At 32.6% G+C, this 19,412-nt stretch overlaps 4 protein-coding genes across 4 annotated transcripts; all 4 read right to left on the bottom strand.

Moving 5' to 3' along the window:
- Window positions 1-357: 357 nt before the first annotated feature.
- Window positions 358-6,891, bottom strand: LOC107417923 (uncharacterized). The gene is made up of 13 exons (XM_016026583.4): window positions 6,420-6,891; window positions 6,138-6,309; window positions 5,825-6,042; window positions 5,624-5,684; window positions 5,301-5,373; window positions 5,012-5,089; window positions 4,588-4,745; window positions 3,938-4,106; window positions 3,173-3,635; window positions 2,469-2,912; window positions 1,942-2,145; window positions 1,235-1,368; window positions 358-917 (listed from the first exon to the last, which is right to left on the bottom strand). Exons 1-13 carry the CDS (start codon window positions 6,774-6,776, stop codon window positions 734-736), a joined length of 2,715 nt encoding a protein of 904 aa, XP_015882069.1. The 5' UTR covers window positions 6,777-6,891; the 3' UTR covers window positions 358-733.
- An 869-nt stretch (window positions 6,892-7,760) lies between these two features.
- LOC107417876 (two-component response regulator 24) lies at window positions 7,761-8,412 on the bottom strand. The gene is made up of 2 exons (XM_016026531.2): window positions 8,030-8,412; window positions 7,761-7,934 (listed from the first exon to the last, which is right to left on the bottom strand). Exons 1-2 carry the CDS (start codon window positions 8,234-8,236, stop codon window positions 7,761-7,763), a joined length of 381 nt encoding a protein of 126 aa, XP_015882017.1. The 5' UTR covers window positions 8,237-8,412.
- A 742-nt stretch (window positions 8,413-9,154) lies between these two features.
- Window positions 9,155-11,115, bottom strand: LOC107417898 (GDSL esterase/lipase At5g33370). Its single transcript, XM_048468981.2, has 5 exons — window positions 10,850-11,115; window positions 10,552-10,679; window positions 10,189-10,431; window positions 9,839-10,091; window positions 9,155-9,645 (listed from the first exon to the last, which is right to left on the bottom strand). The coding sequence occupies exons 1-5, from the start codon at window positions 11,088-11,090 to the stop codon at window positions 9,413-9,415; spliced, it is 1,098 nt and encodes a 365-aa protein (XP_048324938.1). The 5' UTR covers window positions 11,091-11,115; the 3' UTR covers window positions 9,155-9,412.
- A 3,246-nt stretch (window positions 11,116-14,361) lies between these two features.
- Window positions 14,362-16,608, bottom strand: LOC107417892 (GDSL esterase/lipase At5g33370). Its single transcript, XM_016026545.4, has 5 exons — window positions 16,272-16,608; window positions 16,028-16,155; window positions 15,705-15,947; window positions 15,336-15,588; window positions 14,362-14,808 (listed from the first exon to the last, which is right to left on the bottom strand). Exons 1-5 carry the CDS (start codon window positions 16,507-16,509, stop codon window positions 14,576-14,578), a joined length of 1,095 nt encoding a protein of 364 aa, XP_015882031.1. The 5' UTR covers window positions 16,510-16,608; the 3' UTR covers window positions 14,362-14,575.
- Window positions 16,609-19,412: the final 2,804 nt, after the last annotated feature.

Below are 19,412 nucleotides of genomic sequence, written 5' to 3'. Positions count from 1 at the left end.
TTTGGGCTAAAATACGTCAAACTTACCCTTCAATTCTTTTCTGTCTATTGTTTTGTTAGTTGGACGGCCCAAAGAAAATTTTATAAAATAAAAAAAAAAAAAAAGAAAAATAAGGAAAGAGAAAAGTTACTTCTTAAGACTATGGACCATATAGCTTAAGAAACTTCAACGAGTACCACATCAACAGTCATCAGATAAATTATTTTTTTGAACGGTACAATGGAGGCACGTCTTCTCCACCTCTTGAGTGGGGGGTTTCCAGTGGTCGGTTTTGGTCGACCAATAAGTTTTCATTTTTAATTATTAAAACAGTGAAGATACTTTTTTTTTTTTTTTTGGGTGAATAATTGGATTGCATTAGCACAAAAAGCCTCAAAAAACAGAGGATTACATAACAGCCAGCCTTCCCATGGCATCAGCAGCAACGGTTAATACATGTGGCTCATCCAAGTTATACAATGAGAATTTCAACAAAATTTGTAAGTACAAATAAATATATACACCGGGTCAACGGTTATGTTAAATAACATTCTTATAGACCTTTCCTACAATACTGACCTCAATAATCAGGTATGAGAAAGAAAACGACCAAAAATGCTTCTCCTTGGTACCTAAGGCCAAAATAACAGCTCATATTATCTGTAGACTTTGCAGCCATGTAAGTTTGCCTTATGCCTTATGGTGGACGAGTTTTTAATGTAACCCGTCTGTGTTTCTGGAATAGAAAATTTAACTACGACAACGAATCATCCGTGTCCTTTGTAGAAGCGTCATTTGTCTGTCTTGCAGCAATAACCCTGTCCAAGGTTTCATCTGAGACTGTGATTCCAGCAGTCTCCAAATCTGCAACTATTGCAATGGCTGCATCCAACTCCCCAAGATCCAGACACAGCGAGATGATTTCGTCATATAGTGGACTGCAAAATAAGAGAACACAGTAAAAACAAGAACAGGTTATTTCCTAATCAATGGAATAATAGTGTGTAACCTGTGGTAGACAAAACTCAAATTGGAATAGTTGGCGGTAATAAAAGAGCAGATGCAATATTATATATTACTAAGTTGGGATCACTGGGAAACGATAATTGTTTGGATGTAGTATTTTGAGAGGCATTTGAGACAATGGTAAAGCTTTTTAGATCAACAAAAGCCAACATCTAGTTTACCATGCCATTTTTCTATGTTTTGAATTTTTTATTGTTGCAGATGAAAAAAAAAAGAAAAATGTTCTTACCTCCCAAACACATAACCTAGAGAATGTGTTGTCTGCAAGATCTTCAAGAAAGCTGATGGTAGAGGAGCCCTTATAGCTGCACGCAATATCATGGCACAATCCCCAATTGTTGGTATTCCACCCAATTCTATCACCTGAAATATAATCCAGTATCTTCGTAAGTGGAAAAGATGACACAGATGATCTATATAATTTTTCCGTAAGGTTCGGCATTCCTTGTGCTTTTGCCCAAGATATATAAGATGGACGGAATATGGTTAGATCCTAGCAATCTGTAGCACCATCACTATTCACCAGAATATAACTTGCACATATATGACTAATTAACTATTAGCTGCATTCTGTTTGTACTTTTAACTGTCAGAACCTTCCAAGGTCCAAATAAAAAGGCAGATTTTTGAAGCCCTTTTAACTTTTCCAAATGTCCTCCCACAGGGATTTGGCCCGTAGAGAGCCCATCTTAAATAATAAGAACAATTAGACACATTTAGATTGAACTTCAGACAACTTTGACTTCCACCCAGACTCACTGGATCAATCCATCAAATCAAATGCATCACATAATTAATGATGGTACCGTAAACTAATTATTTAAGTTCATGCAGAATAGTTTTAGCATAAAGCACGGTGGATAACAGAGTGACTAATGAGGAGAAAGAAAACTAGTTTTGGAGGTGAAGAATGAAGTACAAGATATTAGAACTTGCCTTTAGCATAACTTTAATTGCCAGCTCAACTTCCCATTCCTGTGACCATCTACGAGGACATCTGTTCTTCAGTTCTCTTTCCCATGTCCAGCTCCAAGCATCAGCTATCGTATACATGTCATCTACATCAAATACTTTCCTTTTCCTCAGTTCCTTAAATGCCTCGAAAATATCCTCCGGAAACCAGTCATCATCATCATCATTCTGTATCCGTTTAAAATGTACATAAATATCACTATTCTATTGGATGCACAAAGTTTGAGCTGTTGAAAGACGTGAAACAATTATCAAAATGCTGGTACACATGATTACATATATAGTGAGTGCCTCTAGAAAGTGTAAACTGCTTCCCAAGAAAACAGACACATAAAAGAAATGATACAAAAAAGTCTAACTGAAAGTCATGTATTTATCCTTTCCAGGTTGACATGAATAGTTGATACATTGAATGACAGGGAGCATTTAAAATTGGCAGTCAACATAACAAAGGATGATTTAGAATGTCAAGAAATTACTTGATGCCATACCTCGACAAATTTTCGAGAGCTTCTTCTCCTTGACTTTTTAGATGTGCTAGTTGTTTGGTCAGAATCTTTCAATAATTGGATACCAATCATTTGAAGAGGCTTCTTAGCTTCAACTTCCTTGTTCTTGACCCTTTCTACATCTTGGCTCTCAGTTTGTTCTGCCTCCACTGCCACCTCCACCTCCTCCTCCTCCTCATCATCATCATCATCATCAACATCATCATCATCATCATCATCATCAGCCTCATCATCTTCAACATCTTTTGCAGCATCTTTTACAGAATCAACATCATTCAACATATCCATAGGTTCTGAATTTCCTATGTCCATGGGCTTTCCATGATCACCATTCAGACCTTCTCCAAGGAAACGGCGTTTCCAGAATTCCGTATCCCCTTCATGCAGTTTTATTCGTGAGATCAGTTCATCCAGCTCTTCATCAACCTTTCAGATGAACCACATTTGATATTGATATATCAATATAAAGCAAAACTCAAACACTAAAAACATTGCTATTTGGATACGAAATTCAACAGAAAGCATGCAATTCAAAGTAATAAATAATACATAATGTGATGGGTCAAAACCAATTTTTGAGTGTTCCCTACTTGAAATTCCATCAAAGTAAACCATAAATGATAATAATGATAATGTAAATGAAAGAAAAAAATCAAATAAGCATAATATTATAATAAATGAATCACCTCTTCTTCCTCCTCCTCTACAGGTGGAACCCAAAGGGGCCGACCACGAGAGCGGTTTATTCTCCTTGCTTTTTGGACACGCTGGTAAAGAACATTTCTAGTACCATCAATTGGCAGACCTTGTGCTTCTAGTTCTTCCTTTAGTTCAGATACTATCATCTTACTAGCAGCTTTGGGCTTTAAAACATTCTGGTCAGGACCCTTTACAATTTTTTTTAACCTCTCCTCTACACGAATATAATCTGCTTCAGAAGCGTCCCCTAAAGCTGCAAGTCCCTCGTTCCTTAAAGTTTTCAAAAGCTTACGGTGGTGCAACTTCCAATCATCAAGACATCTTTGCTTGAATGAGGTTTCCATAGGGTTTGAATATATAAACCCTGCAGCATCAGGATCAAGAGGAGTTTTTCCTCTCCGAGGAACCCATCGCTTGCGCTCACCAGTAAGCCCACCCTCTGCAATATACCTGAGTCATGTCAAAAAGGAAGTTAACACTTCATACTATATGATAAGATATACAAGTTTGTCATTAATAAACAGCTGCAAGAAAAAAGAAAGAAACAATCACATTTTATAGCCACTCAAGTTTGATGTTATATATTCTTTGGAAAGAGTATACACAGCAACAAGAATGGTATTGGTAAACTGTTAGCATATTATTCATCGAGTAGGAATTGGACCCAAATAAAAATACACAAATGACAGAGTATAGCTGAGGCAACGTGCAGTCAATTGCAAGAACTGTAATACAATGATTAAAAAGCAGACCTGGCAACGTAATCAATCTCGTATCCAAGTTCAGCTTCCTCTTGCAAAGGTTCAATCCATGAGCTTACAAGTGTGCGGTATTTTCTGCTCAAGATCATGGCTCTAGGTGGTATTGGTTGGCTATCTTTGGCCATGGCTTCTAAAGCTTCTAGCATATCTACAATTCTTCCTGGAAGGCAACATGACAACCAACTCAGAAAGATATAGATAACATAACATAACAAAATGACAAGCTACAGGTCAACCAAGATAAATAATTCAAATAATTGTAAGAAACTAAATACTAGAATAAGGAAACAAAAGACAAGATCATTAAATCATTACTTCATGGTAAACTAATTTTTAATGCTAACAATAGGATTGAAGACTATAGCCCGCTAAAAGGTTTATAAGCGATATTTCAGTATTTGACAAGCTTAATAAAGCTAAAGCATTGTATCTTTATGGGCATGGAATAAAAGTTAGTTTAATCACTACTAGTCTTCATCTCATATAAGTCCAAGATACTTATATCATCACTATATTCTTACATTTTTTTTATAAAGCATCCTTAATAATGATTTTTTTTATTATTATTTTTATTTTTTTTTGTACATTGCAGGTCAAGGATGCTTTAAGCCTTGAAAACATAAAAATGAATACATGCACACCTTCTCCGCATAAGGCACGTAGATACAAAGAAAGAGGATCTCCAAAGTCTCCGTCACAATGTAGAACTTTTGTTCCACCTTCAAACTGTCTAAGAGCTCGAAAATGCCGTATTGCTTCCCGTATCACACAGTACTTAGTAAAACATTCCACTAGCAGCCTAGACATGGATTTACAATGTTATTTCCAAAAGCATATTTTAAAAATAATATATGAAGTTCAAGGGAATAGAAGGTAAATTCAAGTGTTATGCAGTATAAGCTGCAGTTTAGCTTGATATACATTGTAATTACTATTTAGCATGATATATAAGAGAAAAGTTGAGAAACAATGTATGGATAACTGTTACATAAAAGGATAAGACAACATATGTTATAACAAAGAAAGATTTCTCCAAATGAATTAACTCAATAAGAAAATGCTTACGCATAGGTTTTCACATTAGGCTGTAAACGCTTGTGGTCTTCAACCATCATGCCAAGTAGCTCAGCAACATCTTGCACTCTATGTGCATATTTTAACACCAAGGTGGTCAACAAAAATTGTAACAGAAAACGAATTGATATCATGAACTGAACAACTTTAAAAATTGGTTAAAGTTTCAGAAGCAAGATAAAAATATCATATAAACTCATAAGAATTTGAAAGGGAAAGTTTAAAATAATGCAGTTTGCACAGCGAACTAGCAAGATACTGATGTACTTCAGAAATCAACCTGTCATAAGATTCAGCTCTGGTATATGCTTGGATCACCCAATTATACGTCTCTGTATCAGGTTTCATATACTCTGTCATGGGGGGAAAAAAATTTGAGTATCCATTCTTTATTTGCCTGGGCATTCCATTAAGAGCTATGCACCCATATGTACTAAAGACATAAAAGGGTTTGAAAACAGATTTAAGCAGCCCGAACATTCATAAAATGGAATACTCAGTTCTATGATATATTACTAAAACTGCTATCTTATAACCAACATTCATAATGTACAACGAACAACTAAATATACACAATCACCAACAAAGGGAAGAAATGTGAACCTTCTCCATATGCCATGTTCTCAAATGTTGAAAATGCTATTTCAGGAATTCCACAAGTTGCCTAAATTATTAAACCCATAAAAACGAAAGACAATATCAGTCTGCCACACAATCTGTAAAATATTAAGCAGCTAGCCAAAAATACAGCTATAATCTATAAAACAAAATCTATTGTAGGATAAGCACATTGAGAAAGGTCACCTGCACACTGAGAAGGCGATTGAAATGAAAAGTTGTTGCCATTCGCCCAGCTGCCTCCATCTCATATGCAGTTTCCAAAGCATTAGAATGGTCTCCTACTTTGCAATCTTCCACAATCAAAAGATCGTAGACCTCATCTGTAGCTCTAAGCCCACCTTTAGCACCCTTCATGAACACTTTATTAGCATCCTCAAGATAATTGCTACGAACGAGCTCCTCTGTCGAAAATAATCAAGAATTGAAGCTAACAAAATTTCCTAGAAACATATAAAAGCAAAATGATTTTGACAAAGAATGAGCAAACTCATTGTACCAATAAGAACTAGCCAAGCTCCACGAATGTCATAGTTCAATTTCTCCATCGCTGCAAGGATTTCTAAGCCTCTTATAGTGCGACCTTTGGAACCAAACAGTCTAATTAAAGCAACAAATGTTTCATGGAGAGGACGAAGACCAGCGCTCAACTCTCTCCTCAGCGATTGCATCTATATCCATCGCAAAACCAAGACGTTCCTTAAATTTTCCACAACAAAATTTCGAACAAAAATTCAAACCGAAATAAAAAAAGAAATGGATGAATAAATAAATAAATTACCGCGGCCTCAGAATCGCCATTGAGAGCATGAGCGACGATCAATCCATGGAAAGAGCGAGGTCCAGGGCTGAGTCCGGCGGCGATCATGTCGTAAATGACGTCGGAGACGCCGACGGCATCACAATTCCTGGCGCGGCTCATGAGCTCCTCCATGAAAGTGAAGCGGAGGCCTTTCTCCGGGGAATCATCGACCTTTGGTGGCTGCCTCCTCTTCCTTCTTGTTCGCGATGGCGCAGAGACTGCCGCGGCAGCGCGAACGACGAGAACGGCGTTGTCGTTGTGGAGGCTGGGAGATGGGAAGGGAAGGCTGTGGAGACGGGAAGTGAAAGTGTGGGTGCTGAGGAGGAGACTGCCCATTTGGGGAGCTTAGTCTTGCTTCAGACCGCCCAAGTGGATAAGATGTCTGGCATTTGATAGTTGATACACACACTGAATCGCGGGACGATGCGGCTTTTTTAACTATTTTCAGAAAGAGTGAGTGATAGTGTGTGTGGGTTTTGAATTTCGCGAAATACTGGTCAAAAGGCCGTTATAATTTTGGTCAAACATAGTTGTTTTATTTATTATTTTTATTTTTTTAAACAATTATAATTGATGAAAGTTTGTAATTTCAAATTTTAAGCATAAATATACAAGTTATAAAATTTCAACACAAATTAATCTCTCTAATCCTTTTCTTAACTTTTTTTTTCTTGATTTTTCTGTATCTAATAAATTTGTATCCATATTCCCATTTTTAGGAGTAGAATTAATTTTATTTTTTTTTAAAGACCAATCCAATTAATTAGTTGTATCGTAAAATTATAAACACATTATCATTATGCATATAGGCTATAGCTCACAAATATAGTGGTGCGTCTTATAATAATGACAAATTTACATGTGAACTAGACTGCCATAGAAAGTACTAGCTATATATATATATATATATGAATTCATAAACATGTGTTAAATTATTGGTGTTAACTTTTAAATCTTTCCCCCAAAAAAAAAAAAAAAATTCTAATTTTGAATTTTAGTAATCTGCTGAAAGTTCTCCTCCCTAGCTTATCATATGACCCCAAAAAAAAAATGCATTTAGCTAACTTATTTATACCACCATTGTTATATTAGAATGACATTCACACTCCCCAAATAAAATTAATCAACTCAACATTCATAAAATAAATAAATAAATAGATAATAATAAATAAATAAAAAATCTAACTTAACATGTAGATCATTACGAATAATAACAATAAAAATAACATCCAGCTAGTCACTCTGATCCAAATCTATCCTCTTGTTTCTCTCTATATATATATATTCATTTGTATATTTGCATTCCATATGCATGCTTGATTAGCTTCTTTTGATGAGATGAAGGAAAGAGGAAATGATTTGAATGGTTAGAGGCTTGGCAAAGCAGTCATTGAGACCTGCTCCAATGAAGGCTTGTTTTTCAGAGTCTGATCCACGAGAAGTCACTCCCACAATCATACTATCAACACCCATTGCTCGTAGTTCCTTTGTTGCCTATCACAAACAATCATTTGTGCCAAATTAAAGAATATGCAGTAAGATTATAACAAACAAACTTTATATGCATATATATAAGTAATAAATTTTACCTGAATACCATTCATGATAGGCATTTCCATGTCCATAAGAATGAGATCGAAAATAGCCCCACAACGATGAAGATCAATAGCTTGCTTCCCGTTTTCAGCAACTTGGGTTTCAAATATCTTGCATTTTTTTAACATCATTTTGTGGATTTTTTGAATTACAGGGTCATCATCCACAACCAGCACAGAAATTTTTCTCTCATCACTCATCTCTGCCCTTCTAACATAACATCCTTTCCAAGCAGCTTTTCCCTTTGTTGATTTTTTTTTTTTTTTCTGTACAAAGTGCAATTTCTCAAATTGTTAAATGCGGAAGTAAATCTTGATTTATATATAAATATATAAAGAAGTAACGAAAATTTACATTACCTATTATAAACAGGAAGGGGACGTGGAAATGTTTGTTTGTGTACCAAGAGAAAATATTTTAAAATAACTTCAATAGCTGCAATTTAAAATTATATATTGGGGATATATAGATTTCTTACAATTTGGTGCTTGTTATATGTAGAAGTAAAAAAGCAGCATACGTGATTGAGTGTGCTTCAAGAATGCTCACATTTTCAAACATTTTCAATTTAATTAGTTTGATATTACATTTTAAGATTATTTTAATTTGATCTTGAGTTTGATATTACTTGATAGGATTGAAAGAATAAAAAGAAAAAACAGCAAAAAAGAATTAATATTTGGAATGTTTGTAATCTAGTCCATTAGATTATTCCCTTTATAAGAGATCCATTAAGATACAAATAAAATCTGAAATAACTTCATTTTACATTATAATTTTTTTTAGGATGATACGGAACAGGATTTGGATAAATTTCTAAAAATAACTTGTATCTTTCTGAGGATTTAATTTTATAAAAAGCTACACAACTTGTTTTATATGATTTATCTTGTCATTGCTTAATTTTTAAAAAAAGTGACACTTTGTGTCTTTGAATACTATGTATACTATGTATTCATTAAATAATCAAATATCTATGATCAATTTTATTTAATTTCACATTAAATCTAAGTTAGCATGAGGACTGCCCTTTCAAATTTTGAACTAATATATATATATATATATATATATTTATATATATTTACGAAATAAAGTTCATTTTAAACTTGACAATTCTTTCTTCTCTCATGAAATTAGAAACTTATATTATTGTACTTAAAATTCCTCATTCATGAAGAACTTTCCTTGTGAATCTAATCATGGAAGAGTACCTCCTAGGAACTTACTAATCATAGCTCACATACATGAATAGAATCAAAACAAAAGTACAGCACAGCCTGGAGCTAGTGTGCGTGTGTGTGTGTGTGTGTATATATATATATATATATATATCACAGAAGATGATTAAACATTTTCAACCAAAGAGGGAAGAATTTTCAAGTCCTCGAATCCAAGGCCATGATGGTGCTTAGGTTCATGGGGTTCATGTAATCGGCAGAACCGGTCATAATCTGCTGCACGATCAACCTATTGGCCTTTTCAGATGGATGGAAGGCATCCCAAAACGCATTCAGCTCTCTGTTTGGGCACAAATTGGAAAGTCTAGTGCAAAGCCCCAGTCCATTATATGGTCCTTGTCCACAACATGCTATCTTTGATGTACTAAATCCTGCTCATATTCCAACCACGTACAGCTTATTAATTTTCCGAAAATGCATGCCAAGTTTACTAAAAACATGTTAAAAAAAAGTCCAATTAAACTCAAATATATTACGTGTTGATTTAGTAGTACTTAACGATTACAAAACTCAATTTCTTTGTTAGAAACTTTAATTGGAAATCTTAGAGCATGTATAAATTACCATAAGCTTGGGGGTTGGTGATGAAATTGTTACGCATGAGTTGTGTGTTTGTGGAGATGAAAACGTCTCTGCCAACTTTTCTGTTGAGGTCCTTCAACATTTGATCGAGCTGGGGGTTGTATAAAGCAGCAGCACGTTGAAGCTCAGCTGAGCATTCGCCATTTGAGCTGCGCATGGCTAGCTCTGCTGGAGCACACCCCATTGGTCCAGTCCCTGTCACCAGAACCCTCCGTGCTCCCAATTTATATAACCTCTGCAAATTAATAGTACATTATATGTATCAAATTTCAGCAAATTATATAGTTGGAAATTAATTGGTTTTTTATGAACAAAAGTAATTAGTTCATTACAATCAAGATTTTGCGGTACTCAGAGATGAGAAATTCGACATAATTTGGAAGAGAGAATTGCAGAGATCTGGCAGAGTTAGGCACCAAGTAGTAGTTGTTAACGAAATCATTACCACCAACAGTGATAAGGACGAGAGCTCTGTTTACAAGTTCTCTTCTCTGCTTACGACCAATAAGTGCTGACACTCTTTGTTGGTATTCCAAAAAATAGTCCAATTGTCTGCTCATCCTGATTATATTTAGCTGCAATATATATAATTTATAAATTTGGCCATTATACATACAAAGTCGATAGAAGAAAATTATATATATATATATATATATACTTACAAACTATATATATATATATATATATATACTTACAAACTGAATTCCAGTGTCATTCAGAATTCCAATTCCTGCTGAAGCAAAGTTGGCACCAACAAGTAGTCTTTGTCCATTCAAGTCTGGACTCAAGTATGGCAATGTGGGTTGCGAGCCGATTTGTTGACCTTACCAATATAATAATGTTAATTATATATATGTATAAACAGCATTAATTAAAATCATAATATATATATATATGTGTGTGTGTGTGTGTGTGTGTGTGTATAAACAGCATTAATTAAAATCATAATATATATATATATATATATATATATGGCAGTTCAATAAACCAAACTGATAAAGTCGGGGATATTAAAGCCATTAGAGAATCGGCCAGTGGCTCGGCGAGTTGGGTAATCGATTCCATAAGGGGGTGAATCAGCACGAGCGGTGGTGGCTAGATAATTGTTGTTTCCATTATCAACAAGGGAATCACCAAAAACAAAGAAAGCCCGAGCCTCCACTTGTGCCAGCAATTCCAAGAGAAGTAATAATATAATCATACTAGTGCAGCAACTAATTGCAAGAGTAGCCATGGCTAATTTGATGCCTTTTTTCTTCGTAAAAGAACTTTGTCAATGGTGTTATTTATAAATCTTCTAGCGTCTGCTATACCTTAAAAAAATGAAATGGACCCACCTTGAAAAAAAGCACAAATATGTACCATAGTTTTCTTGTATTAGGTAATTACTAACCACAAATATGTACCATAGTTTTCTTGTATTAGGTAATTACTTTTTGGTTTTTTGATTTAAAAAAAAAAAAAAAAAAAAAGATGCCTCCTAATAGTATCATAGGTGGGATTAGACTGTAATTTTATACCACGTGACATTATAGTATGAGACCATCTGAGACAATAACAGACTTATAAATATTCGAACCTCAACTTCCAAACCGCATGTGTGAAGACTGAGTATTTTTTTCCATTAAGCTACCACCCCCGATGGTTGTATTAGATAATTACTTAAAAATAATATAAAATGCTTGAAAGAATGAACATTAATTATATGTGCCTAAAATCAATGGAAAGTTTTAAAATCAATTTTTAGAAGCTTACTTTTTTCTTGTTTTTCTTTTTAAATTATATGTATGTAGGTATATGAATTTGGAAGCATTTGAATTTGGAGACATTGTTTGATCTGCACGAACAACTAACAATTGGTGTAAGTTAATCAATTAAATGAAATTGATATGTCGATAAGAAGAACCAATGTGATATTTGAAAGTATTTGATAAAACACGTTTGTTGAGCCAAAAAAAAAAAAATGTATTTGATAAATGCTTTATTCATGCCAACTTGGCTAGTTGAATATTGCTTTTTCTATATATGGAGGCACAATTAAGGTGAAGGCCTTTATTTCTTATTTTTTAACGCTATACCATGTGATCCATATGCATATATATGTGTAAAGTTAGAATTGCTAGATAGTTACAACTGAAAAATTACTTCCACCGCCCAAACTAAATGTAAAAGAACTATATAGCAACAACAAATGGCTATATATCATATATTAGCCCTTTTGCCGAGAGTATGTGATGGAAACCTATGGAAGTTATAAAGGATCGAAGCCCTTATATATATAAATATTCAGCCTTGGGGGCCCACACTCTGTCCAGAAAAAGGCTCTACGATTTCCAAAAGTTATTTAAGATGGATGATTAGCGGTACAAATTTGCCATATATTGCACGAATTTAGAGACAATTCACAGAAAAGTAGCAATTCTTTCGCTTTTGAATTGGCAAAGTAAATACTCACGTGACACTCGGAAAGTTTCATCCATATAAATAACACCTCTAGTATATGTATTCTAAACTAAACACCCTGCCATTGCCCCCCATAGCCATAGCCTTCTGGCAAATAGCCAAAAAATCAAAGGCCTAACAAGTTTTATTTTTTTGATAAATTAAGAGCTTAACAAGTTGATCAGTACTTTTTTATTATTTTATTTTATCTTTGCTTTTTTCGTGAATAACAAGTTAATTAGTATATATATATATATATATATCAAGGAATTTCATTTGCATGAGTTAACTATATGTCTATCAATCTATCTCTATTAAAACAGTTTAATTGATAATGATCGTTAGAATTAATTTTCAATTTTGAATTCAAACAAATCTCACGCTAATAAAAACCTCCCTGGTCTCTAATGTGACATAAATCTAAAAAAACAAATAAAACAAAACAAAAAAAAGGAACTATAGATCAACCCCTCTGGAGATGTCTATTTTCTTCTGGATATCTTAAATTGATGTTAGCGAATGGGCAATAATTTTTAAGATATCGCAATTCAACCCTCAACATGTCCACCATGTTTCCCTTTCTCCAACCAACAAAAAAGTCACTATGAAATTGAAAATAATGTCAAAGTTTTGACAGCTTGGCGATTCACGGGGTTCTCAATTCTGTTTTCTATATTTTGGTTTTTTTTTATTTTTATTTTTTTTTAAGGTTAAACACTTCAATTTTTTATTATTATTATTATGTTTTTTTCCTTTGCATAAAAGTGGATTAGATTGAATATCGATATTTCTCCGCACTTTTTTCCTTTTGACATCGCTGCGTCAAATATTAACAAGGTCGTTCTTGTTTTGACAAAGTGTGTATATATATATATATATATATATAGAGTAAGTCATCTTCCTTTTTAACAATAATGCTTACATTTATGGTCTTTGTTTAAAAAATAAATAAATAAATAATATAGTTGTTGTGTATTTGAAAGCTTAATCCAATGATATAATCATTGAAAATAGACATTTAGATTTTTAATTCAACTTCTGGACGAAATCTTTTTTTTTTAATTTAAAATATATTGTAATATTAGCGAAAAAGAAAGGAAAAAAACAATCTAGTCTTTCATTTTTTTCAGTTCAATTTTGATAAATTCTTTAGTGGGCCATGGGGAAAAAATATAACATGAATTAACCCTTATTTATAAGTATACATACATATATATATATATATATATATGTATGTATATTTTATATTGGCCAAAACTAATTAACTATAACCCAAAAAAAAAAAAAAAACTCCTGGGTATCCTTCTAATTTCCTAAGTAATATTCTTTTTTTCATATATATGTCCAAATTAAGACCTTTTTTTCTCCAAAGAGGGAAAGCATACTCTGTTGATGATCAATAAAATATATATAATTAGGGCAAGTGGTCAGGATAAGCTATATATATATATATAACTACACTTTCTTTCTTTCTTTTTGTTAATCCAACTGAAAACTACACTTCAAGATGGATACTTCTAGGAAAGTTAAGAAAGAAAAGTCACATATAAAGGTGATCTTTTTGTTTTCAATTATGTATATTATGTTTTTTTTTTTGTTTTAATTTAAGTCATAATCTACATATACCTAAGGATTGACAAATATTGGACAGATTTTTCAAGAGAAAGTTATTGTAGCATTAATAATACCTTTAATGAGTTCATCATATAATAAATGTTGCTCCTAGCTACCACTCCTACCGTTTTAAATAAACTATCCCAACATTAATCCCATTTTGACTTTTTATTCAACATTTAAGTTACATTTCAATATAGTCAGTGTCGATCTGTACCAAAAAAAGAATTAACAATTCAATTCAGAAGATACCTGCACGTGAAATTTTTTTTTTTTTAATTTATTAAATAATTTGGTTCTATTTGTGAAAAAAGTAGGAGAGAATGAGAAAAGTCTGAAAGAACAGCTAATATCACGTACTGGCTGATAAATCATAGAAACAGAGTAAGAAATTTTGAAGCGAAACCAAAAAAAAAAAAAAAAAAAAAAAAAAAAAAAAAAGAGTAAGATGATTAAGATAGTTTTATTAAATAAAAATCAGGCTAATGTTTATTCATTAACCAATACAAAGTAATCACAACGACATGCCGTACAATTTTACCAACACACAAACCAGGTGCTACTTATATTATGGGCAGGGCATGTTAATATAAATTAATATTAGTATGTAGTGGTATTCAAATCACACGGTTCTAAAAGAGAATCAACAATCATTTCCTTTTCTCAAATCCTGGAATCTAAGGCCATGATGGTGCTGAGATTCATTGGGTACATGTACTCCGTAGTTCCAGTGAGAATCTGCTGCACAATAATACCGTTTGCTTTCTCCGATGGATGAAATGGATCCCAAAACGCATAAACGTCTCTGTTTGGACACAGGTTTGATGCTGCCGTGCATAGTCCAAGACCATTATAAGGTCCTTGCCCACAGCATGCTATCTTTGATGTGACAAAACCTGTGCTCATAATTAATTAAACACAATTAATATTACCTTTATTGTCTAAAATTAATTATTTTTCCATTTTAATTTTGCTTCTATTTTGCACCTGGTCTGACTTTCTTTGAGAAAAGCTCATATAGATCATTTTAAGCTGGCTGGAGTACAATTTTTATCAAGAATTTTTCCTATTACAAAAAAATAAAAAAAAATAAAGAAAGAAAAAGGAAAAAGACCAGGTTGATACAAATTTAGCTTTAATTTTATGGCAGAAACAGAAACCCTGCTGTAATTGGTCCTCTGGGTACTATGCACAAACATATTGCCAAACAAGAGGCAAGCTGTTTTTGCTCTGGATAAAAAAAACGTATAGCTAGGTGTATTTAATGGGTCGATTTTATAACAAATTAATGGGGTTGGTTCGGTACCAACTGTCTTTCACCTTTTTATTCATGGAAATTTGTCACCCTGTTTGCTAATTAATTTATATAATAAAATAAATAAATAGTGAAAAAGAGAAAAAGAGAAAGAAAAAAAATACATACCAAATGCTCGAGGATTGCTGATGAAATCATTGCTCATTAGCTGTGTATTAGCAGCAACGAAGACATCTGAACCAACTTGACTGTTAATCCCTCTAATCATCTGAACCAGTTGCGGGTTAAACAATGAAGCGGCTTGTTGAAGGTCAGCTGCACATTCACCATTTCTGCTTCTCATGGCCAATTCTGCTGGGACACATCCAAGTGGTCCTGTCCCTGTTACCAGAACTCTACGTGCTCCAAGATCATACAGCCTCTGCTCCAACATTTATCAAATTTTGTTAATGATTAATATATTGTAGTCATTTTCCAAATATGTACATTTATATATATGATTAATGTTACAGATTGAGATTGAGGTTTTATTTGTACCAAAAGAATCTTTCTGTACTCTGTTATGAGAAACTTGACATAATCTGGAAGATTGTATTGACGAGATCTTGCAGAGAATGGAACCAAGTAGTAGTTGTTCACAAAATCATTGCCACCCACAGTGATAAGAACTAGTGCTCCATTTACAAGTTGCTTGGTTCGTTGTGCTCCAATAAGGGCTGTGACCCTTCGTTGGTATTCTTGGAAGTATTCCAATTGCCTGAACATCCTTATTATATTTATCTGCAAAATACATTTGTATCCTAATTTAACCATATCTGTATTATGATGAAATAAAAAAATCTACATAGATCTGTACTTACAAACTGAATCCCAGTGTCATTGAGAATTCCAATGCCAGCAGAAGCAAAGTTAGCACCAACAAGTAGTCTTTGTCCATTCAGCTGCGGGCTCAGGTATGGCAATAGGGGTTCTGAACCAATTCGCTGACCTGAATATTTGTCACAAAAAATAAATAAAAATAAAAAATCAAAGTCTATAACAAAAATAAAACACAGCATATAATATTGGAAATGAGTACTAATTATAATAAAATTTAAACCCAACTGATGAAATCAGGGATGTTAAGGCCATTTGAGAAACGGCCGGTGGGACGACGAGTTGGATAGTCAATGCCATAAGGATAAGAGTCAGCTCTTGCAGTGGTGGCCAAGTAATTGTTGTTTCCATTATCAACAAGTGAATCTCCGAACACGAAGAAAGCTCGAGCCGCCTCGGCTTGACTGCTAAACCTTCCTAATGCCATGACTAGACCAAATATCAGTAAAACCAAAGAGTTGGCCATGGTGTTTAGTATGAATGGATATGTGTTTGCAAATAAGTTTTAAGTCTTTGGATGTGGAAATATGGTCGGGTAGACAGGGCCTTATATAGTTATAAGTGTATTGCCTGGTGAAGCAAAATATAATATATATATATACATGCAATAAGGCCCACAAGAACAATAGGGAAAGCATGATACTGTATTTCAGGTAGGTGAGTTTGGGCAATGTTTATATTTTCTACTTTATTAATGTTGTTTTTACTATAGACTATAGTTGATGCATTTCTACTTTCTTTGCACTTTTTGATGACCATTCAATACTATAGAACAAAAAGGAGAAGAAAAATAATATTTTATATATGTGAAGTGTCTATAGAGCTATTGGTAGGTCATACTGACTATTCAGATCAGTTTGCACAAAAGCCAAATAATCAAGTGATAATAGCTGCATGACGCATAGATTCATCAAGTAATGTTGGTGTTGGTTGTGGTGGAGTTATAAACACTGCATTTTCTACGTAGTTAATCCGCCTCCAGATTTGGTCAGCCAACTCCACGTAAATTCAATCCTATTACGTTCAACGTACTATAATGTGTTGAACTAGCTGCATAATTGGCTTGATATAAATAATTAAATTTCTTAGACAAAATTCATTTCCAATTTCGTTTTTTTTTTTTTAATGTGCCAGACATATGTACATATTTGTAAGAAGGGGCAAGATAAGATTTTGTTCTGAAAACCTCCATTACAAAGAAAAAACATTTACAAAGCCAATAATAATTTGTGCTTAAATTCAAGTCCTTCGCAGAACAAATTACTAAAATTAATTATTAGAAGGTAATTAAGAATCAAATATTTGACGTACTGAAACTAATCTGATCGATAGGATTCGTCAAACTCTAATTCAAACATGTATATCAACCAATTCAAAGCCTCCTCTATCTAATTAAAGTTAATATAGCCTTCTAATTAATCTTTGAAATGAACCAGACGATTAATTATGAGAGCAGAGTCGACAAGGGATATAGGAGAAAACGATTTTATAGCTTTATCTTAATTAATCTCTATATTTATGGAGGGGAAAAAACAAGCGAGAGAGAGAGAGAGAACTCTGCTTAAATAGGAACAAATTAATAAGTAAATATTTTTTTTTTTTACTGAAATAAAAAATATATCTTTTATCATAAGCATCTAGTTTTATATCATACGATGTTATAATATGAAACATTCTAAAATAATAACAAAATTTATCAAAATTCAAATCTTAATTTTTAAATTCACAGTTGAACATTTTCTTTTCACTGGGCTATCAACTTTATGATAATAATTAAATAATTCATTTCGACGGATATGACAGCCGAAATTTACACTCTAGTCAAACAAGTAGCTGGAATTGCGGGAGTTGCGTTTGAAAGTCACCTGTTCAAAGACCTTTGATCTGGGACAAAAATAAAATAATGGTAATAATAAAAAACTTTGACTTGTTTTTGTGGCATACAGTATATGACGCTGTCTCGTATCACGTATCTTTTAGCATAAAATTCCTAAACAGCTCCGAAGTTGTTGGACGAGTGAATGAAAGTAATGTGCAAGTTGAATTATGGATTTCTTTTTTAATCTTACATGATTTTTTATATCAAGTTAAATTATTATTTTTTCTAAAAATTTACGTTAATGTAAGATGGATTATAATTCTTTTTCCTTTCTTTATATTTTTCTCTAGCTTTCACAGGCAAAATTTGTCTCAATTGTTATAAAATCTAATTATACATTATTAAATAGAAAGTCAGGGAGATTTTCATTAATGGGATGTTTGGATAGTGGTAAAATTAATAGAAATTTAAAATTTATTAGGAAAGTAAAATTTTATCTTGTTTGGATAATTTTTAAGAAAAAAAATTTGTATATTCTAGTAAAAAATAAATCTCATAATGTGGAAAACTGACAAGAAAAGTGGTTCCTATTAAAGAGATGTCATTTTAAAATTCTATGAGAAACTAATTTTATATTTTTTTAAATACAATTTTATCATTTATTTTTAATATATAAATCTATTTAATTACTTATAAGTTCTATTTTTTTCTATAATTAACCTAACACTATAAAAAAAATTCAAAAAAAAATTCATTTTCAGGAAACTAAATCTTAAAAAATTGATTCTTTCAATATTTTTTTTTTTTTTACCAAACACCCTGTAAAGCTTAACCGAACCTCTTGACCAATGTAGCACAGTTTAGGTGTAATTTAAGTCATGCCAGTTTGTTGTGTATTGTGTTTAATTAGGATGTTCTTTTGAATTAACGATTAGCAAAGTGCGATAATTAAGTTTTTTTTTTTTTTAGCTCCATATTATTCTTTTTTTTTTCTTTTTCTTTTTTGGCTCCTTATTATTCTTTTTGAGAGTACAATATCGTTATGTATCAATATTGATAGGAATAGAAAAATTTTATGGGTACTTTCGAGCAAAAATTTAATAAAATAATAGGTGTCTAGTTGGAGATGATTTTAAAAAGGTCAAAATCATTTTCAAATAAATAAAAACACTTTACATTATATTTAGTTAAAAAATATAAAATCATTCTCTAATTATTTTGTTATTAGAAAATTACTTGTTTAGTGATTCCATCAGAAGTATCAATTAAATGCTTTTTAAAAAATCAATTAAAATGATTTTTAAAAATCACACTTCCAAACCAACCATAATTATATAAGCTCCATTCATGACATATTATAAGTACGACGAAACACCATGCCAAGCATAAATACATTTTTCTGTCAAATTAATTAATGCCAAATGCATGCCTTGATCATCTATATAAGGATGAAGAAATCCTGGAAATTTCATTCATTAATATATATTTTTATAGATCAATTTAAAATACAAAAATATCTGCCTTATATAATCTATGTGCCCTGACTATCA

This window comes from Ziziphus jujuba, chromosome 10, assembly GCF_031755915.1.
Source record: "Ziziphus jujuba cultivar Dongzao chromosome 10, ASM3175591v1".
In the NCBI taxonomy this organism is placed as follows: Eukaryota; Viridiplantae; Streptophyta; class Magnoliopsida; order Rosales; family Rhamnaceae; genus Ziziphus; species Ziziphus jujuba.
Note: the sequence above shows the minus strand (reverse complement) of the source record. Positions and strands in the feature narration are given on the sequence as shown.

What these genes read in the sequence shown, in the direction of transcription:
- LOC107417923 (XM_016026583.4), bottom strand. Translation starts at nt 6,776, where the DNA reads ATGGGCAGTCTCCTCCTCAGCACCCACACTTTCACTTCCCGTCTCCAC. An exon ending in GCTCTCGAAAATTTGTCGAG is followed by an intron (nt 2,146 to 2,468) that starts GTATGGCATCAA and finishes AAACGGATACAG; the next exon opens with AATGATGATGATGATGACTG. An exon ending in CTAGGTTATGTGTTTGGGAG is followed by an intron (nt 918 to 1,234) that starts GTAAGAACATTT and finishes CTTATTTTGCAG; the next exon opens with TCCACTATATGACGAAATCA.
- LOC107417876 (XM_016026531.2), bottom strand. Translation starts at nt 8,236, where the DNA reads ATGAGTGATGAGAGAAAAATTTCTGTGCTGGTTGTGGATGATGACCCT. An exon ending in CTATCATGAATGGTATTCAG is followed by an intron (nt 7,935 to 8,029) that starts GTAAAATTTATT and finishes TGTTTGTGATAG; the next exon opens with GCAACAAAGGAACTACGAGC.
- LOC107417898 (XM_048468981.2), bottom strand. Translation starts at nt 11,090, where the DNA reads ATGGCTACTCTTGCAATTAGTTGCTGCACTAGTATGATTATATTATTA. An exon ending in ATGACACTGGAATTCAGTTT is followed by an intron (nt 10,432 to 10,551) that starts GTAAGTATATAT and finishes TATATATTGCAG; the next exon opens with CTAAATATAATCAGGATGAG. An exon ending in CACCAACCCCCAAGCTTATG is followed by an intron (nt 9,646 to 9,838) that starts GTAATTTATACA and finishes GAATATGAGCAG; the next exon opens with GATTTAGTACATCAAAGATA.
- LOC107417892 (XM_016026545.4), bottom strand. Translation starts at nt 16,509, where the DNA reads ATGGCCAACTCTTTGGTTTTACTGATATTTGGTCTAGTCATGGCATTA. An exon ending in ATGACACTGGGATTCAGTTT is followed by an intron (nt 15,948 to 16,027) that starts GTAAGTACAGAT and finishes TGTATTTTGCAG; the next exon opens with ATAAATATAATAAGGATGTT. An exon ending in CAGCAATCCTCGAGCATTTG is followed by an intron (nt 14,809 to 15,335) that starts GTATGTATTTTT and finishes TTATGAGCACAG; the next exon opens with GTTTTGTCACATCAAAGATA.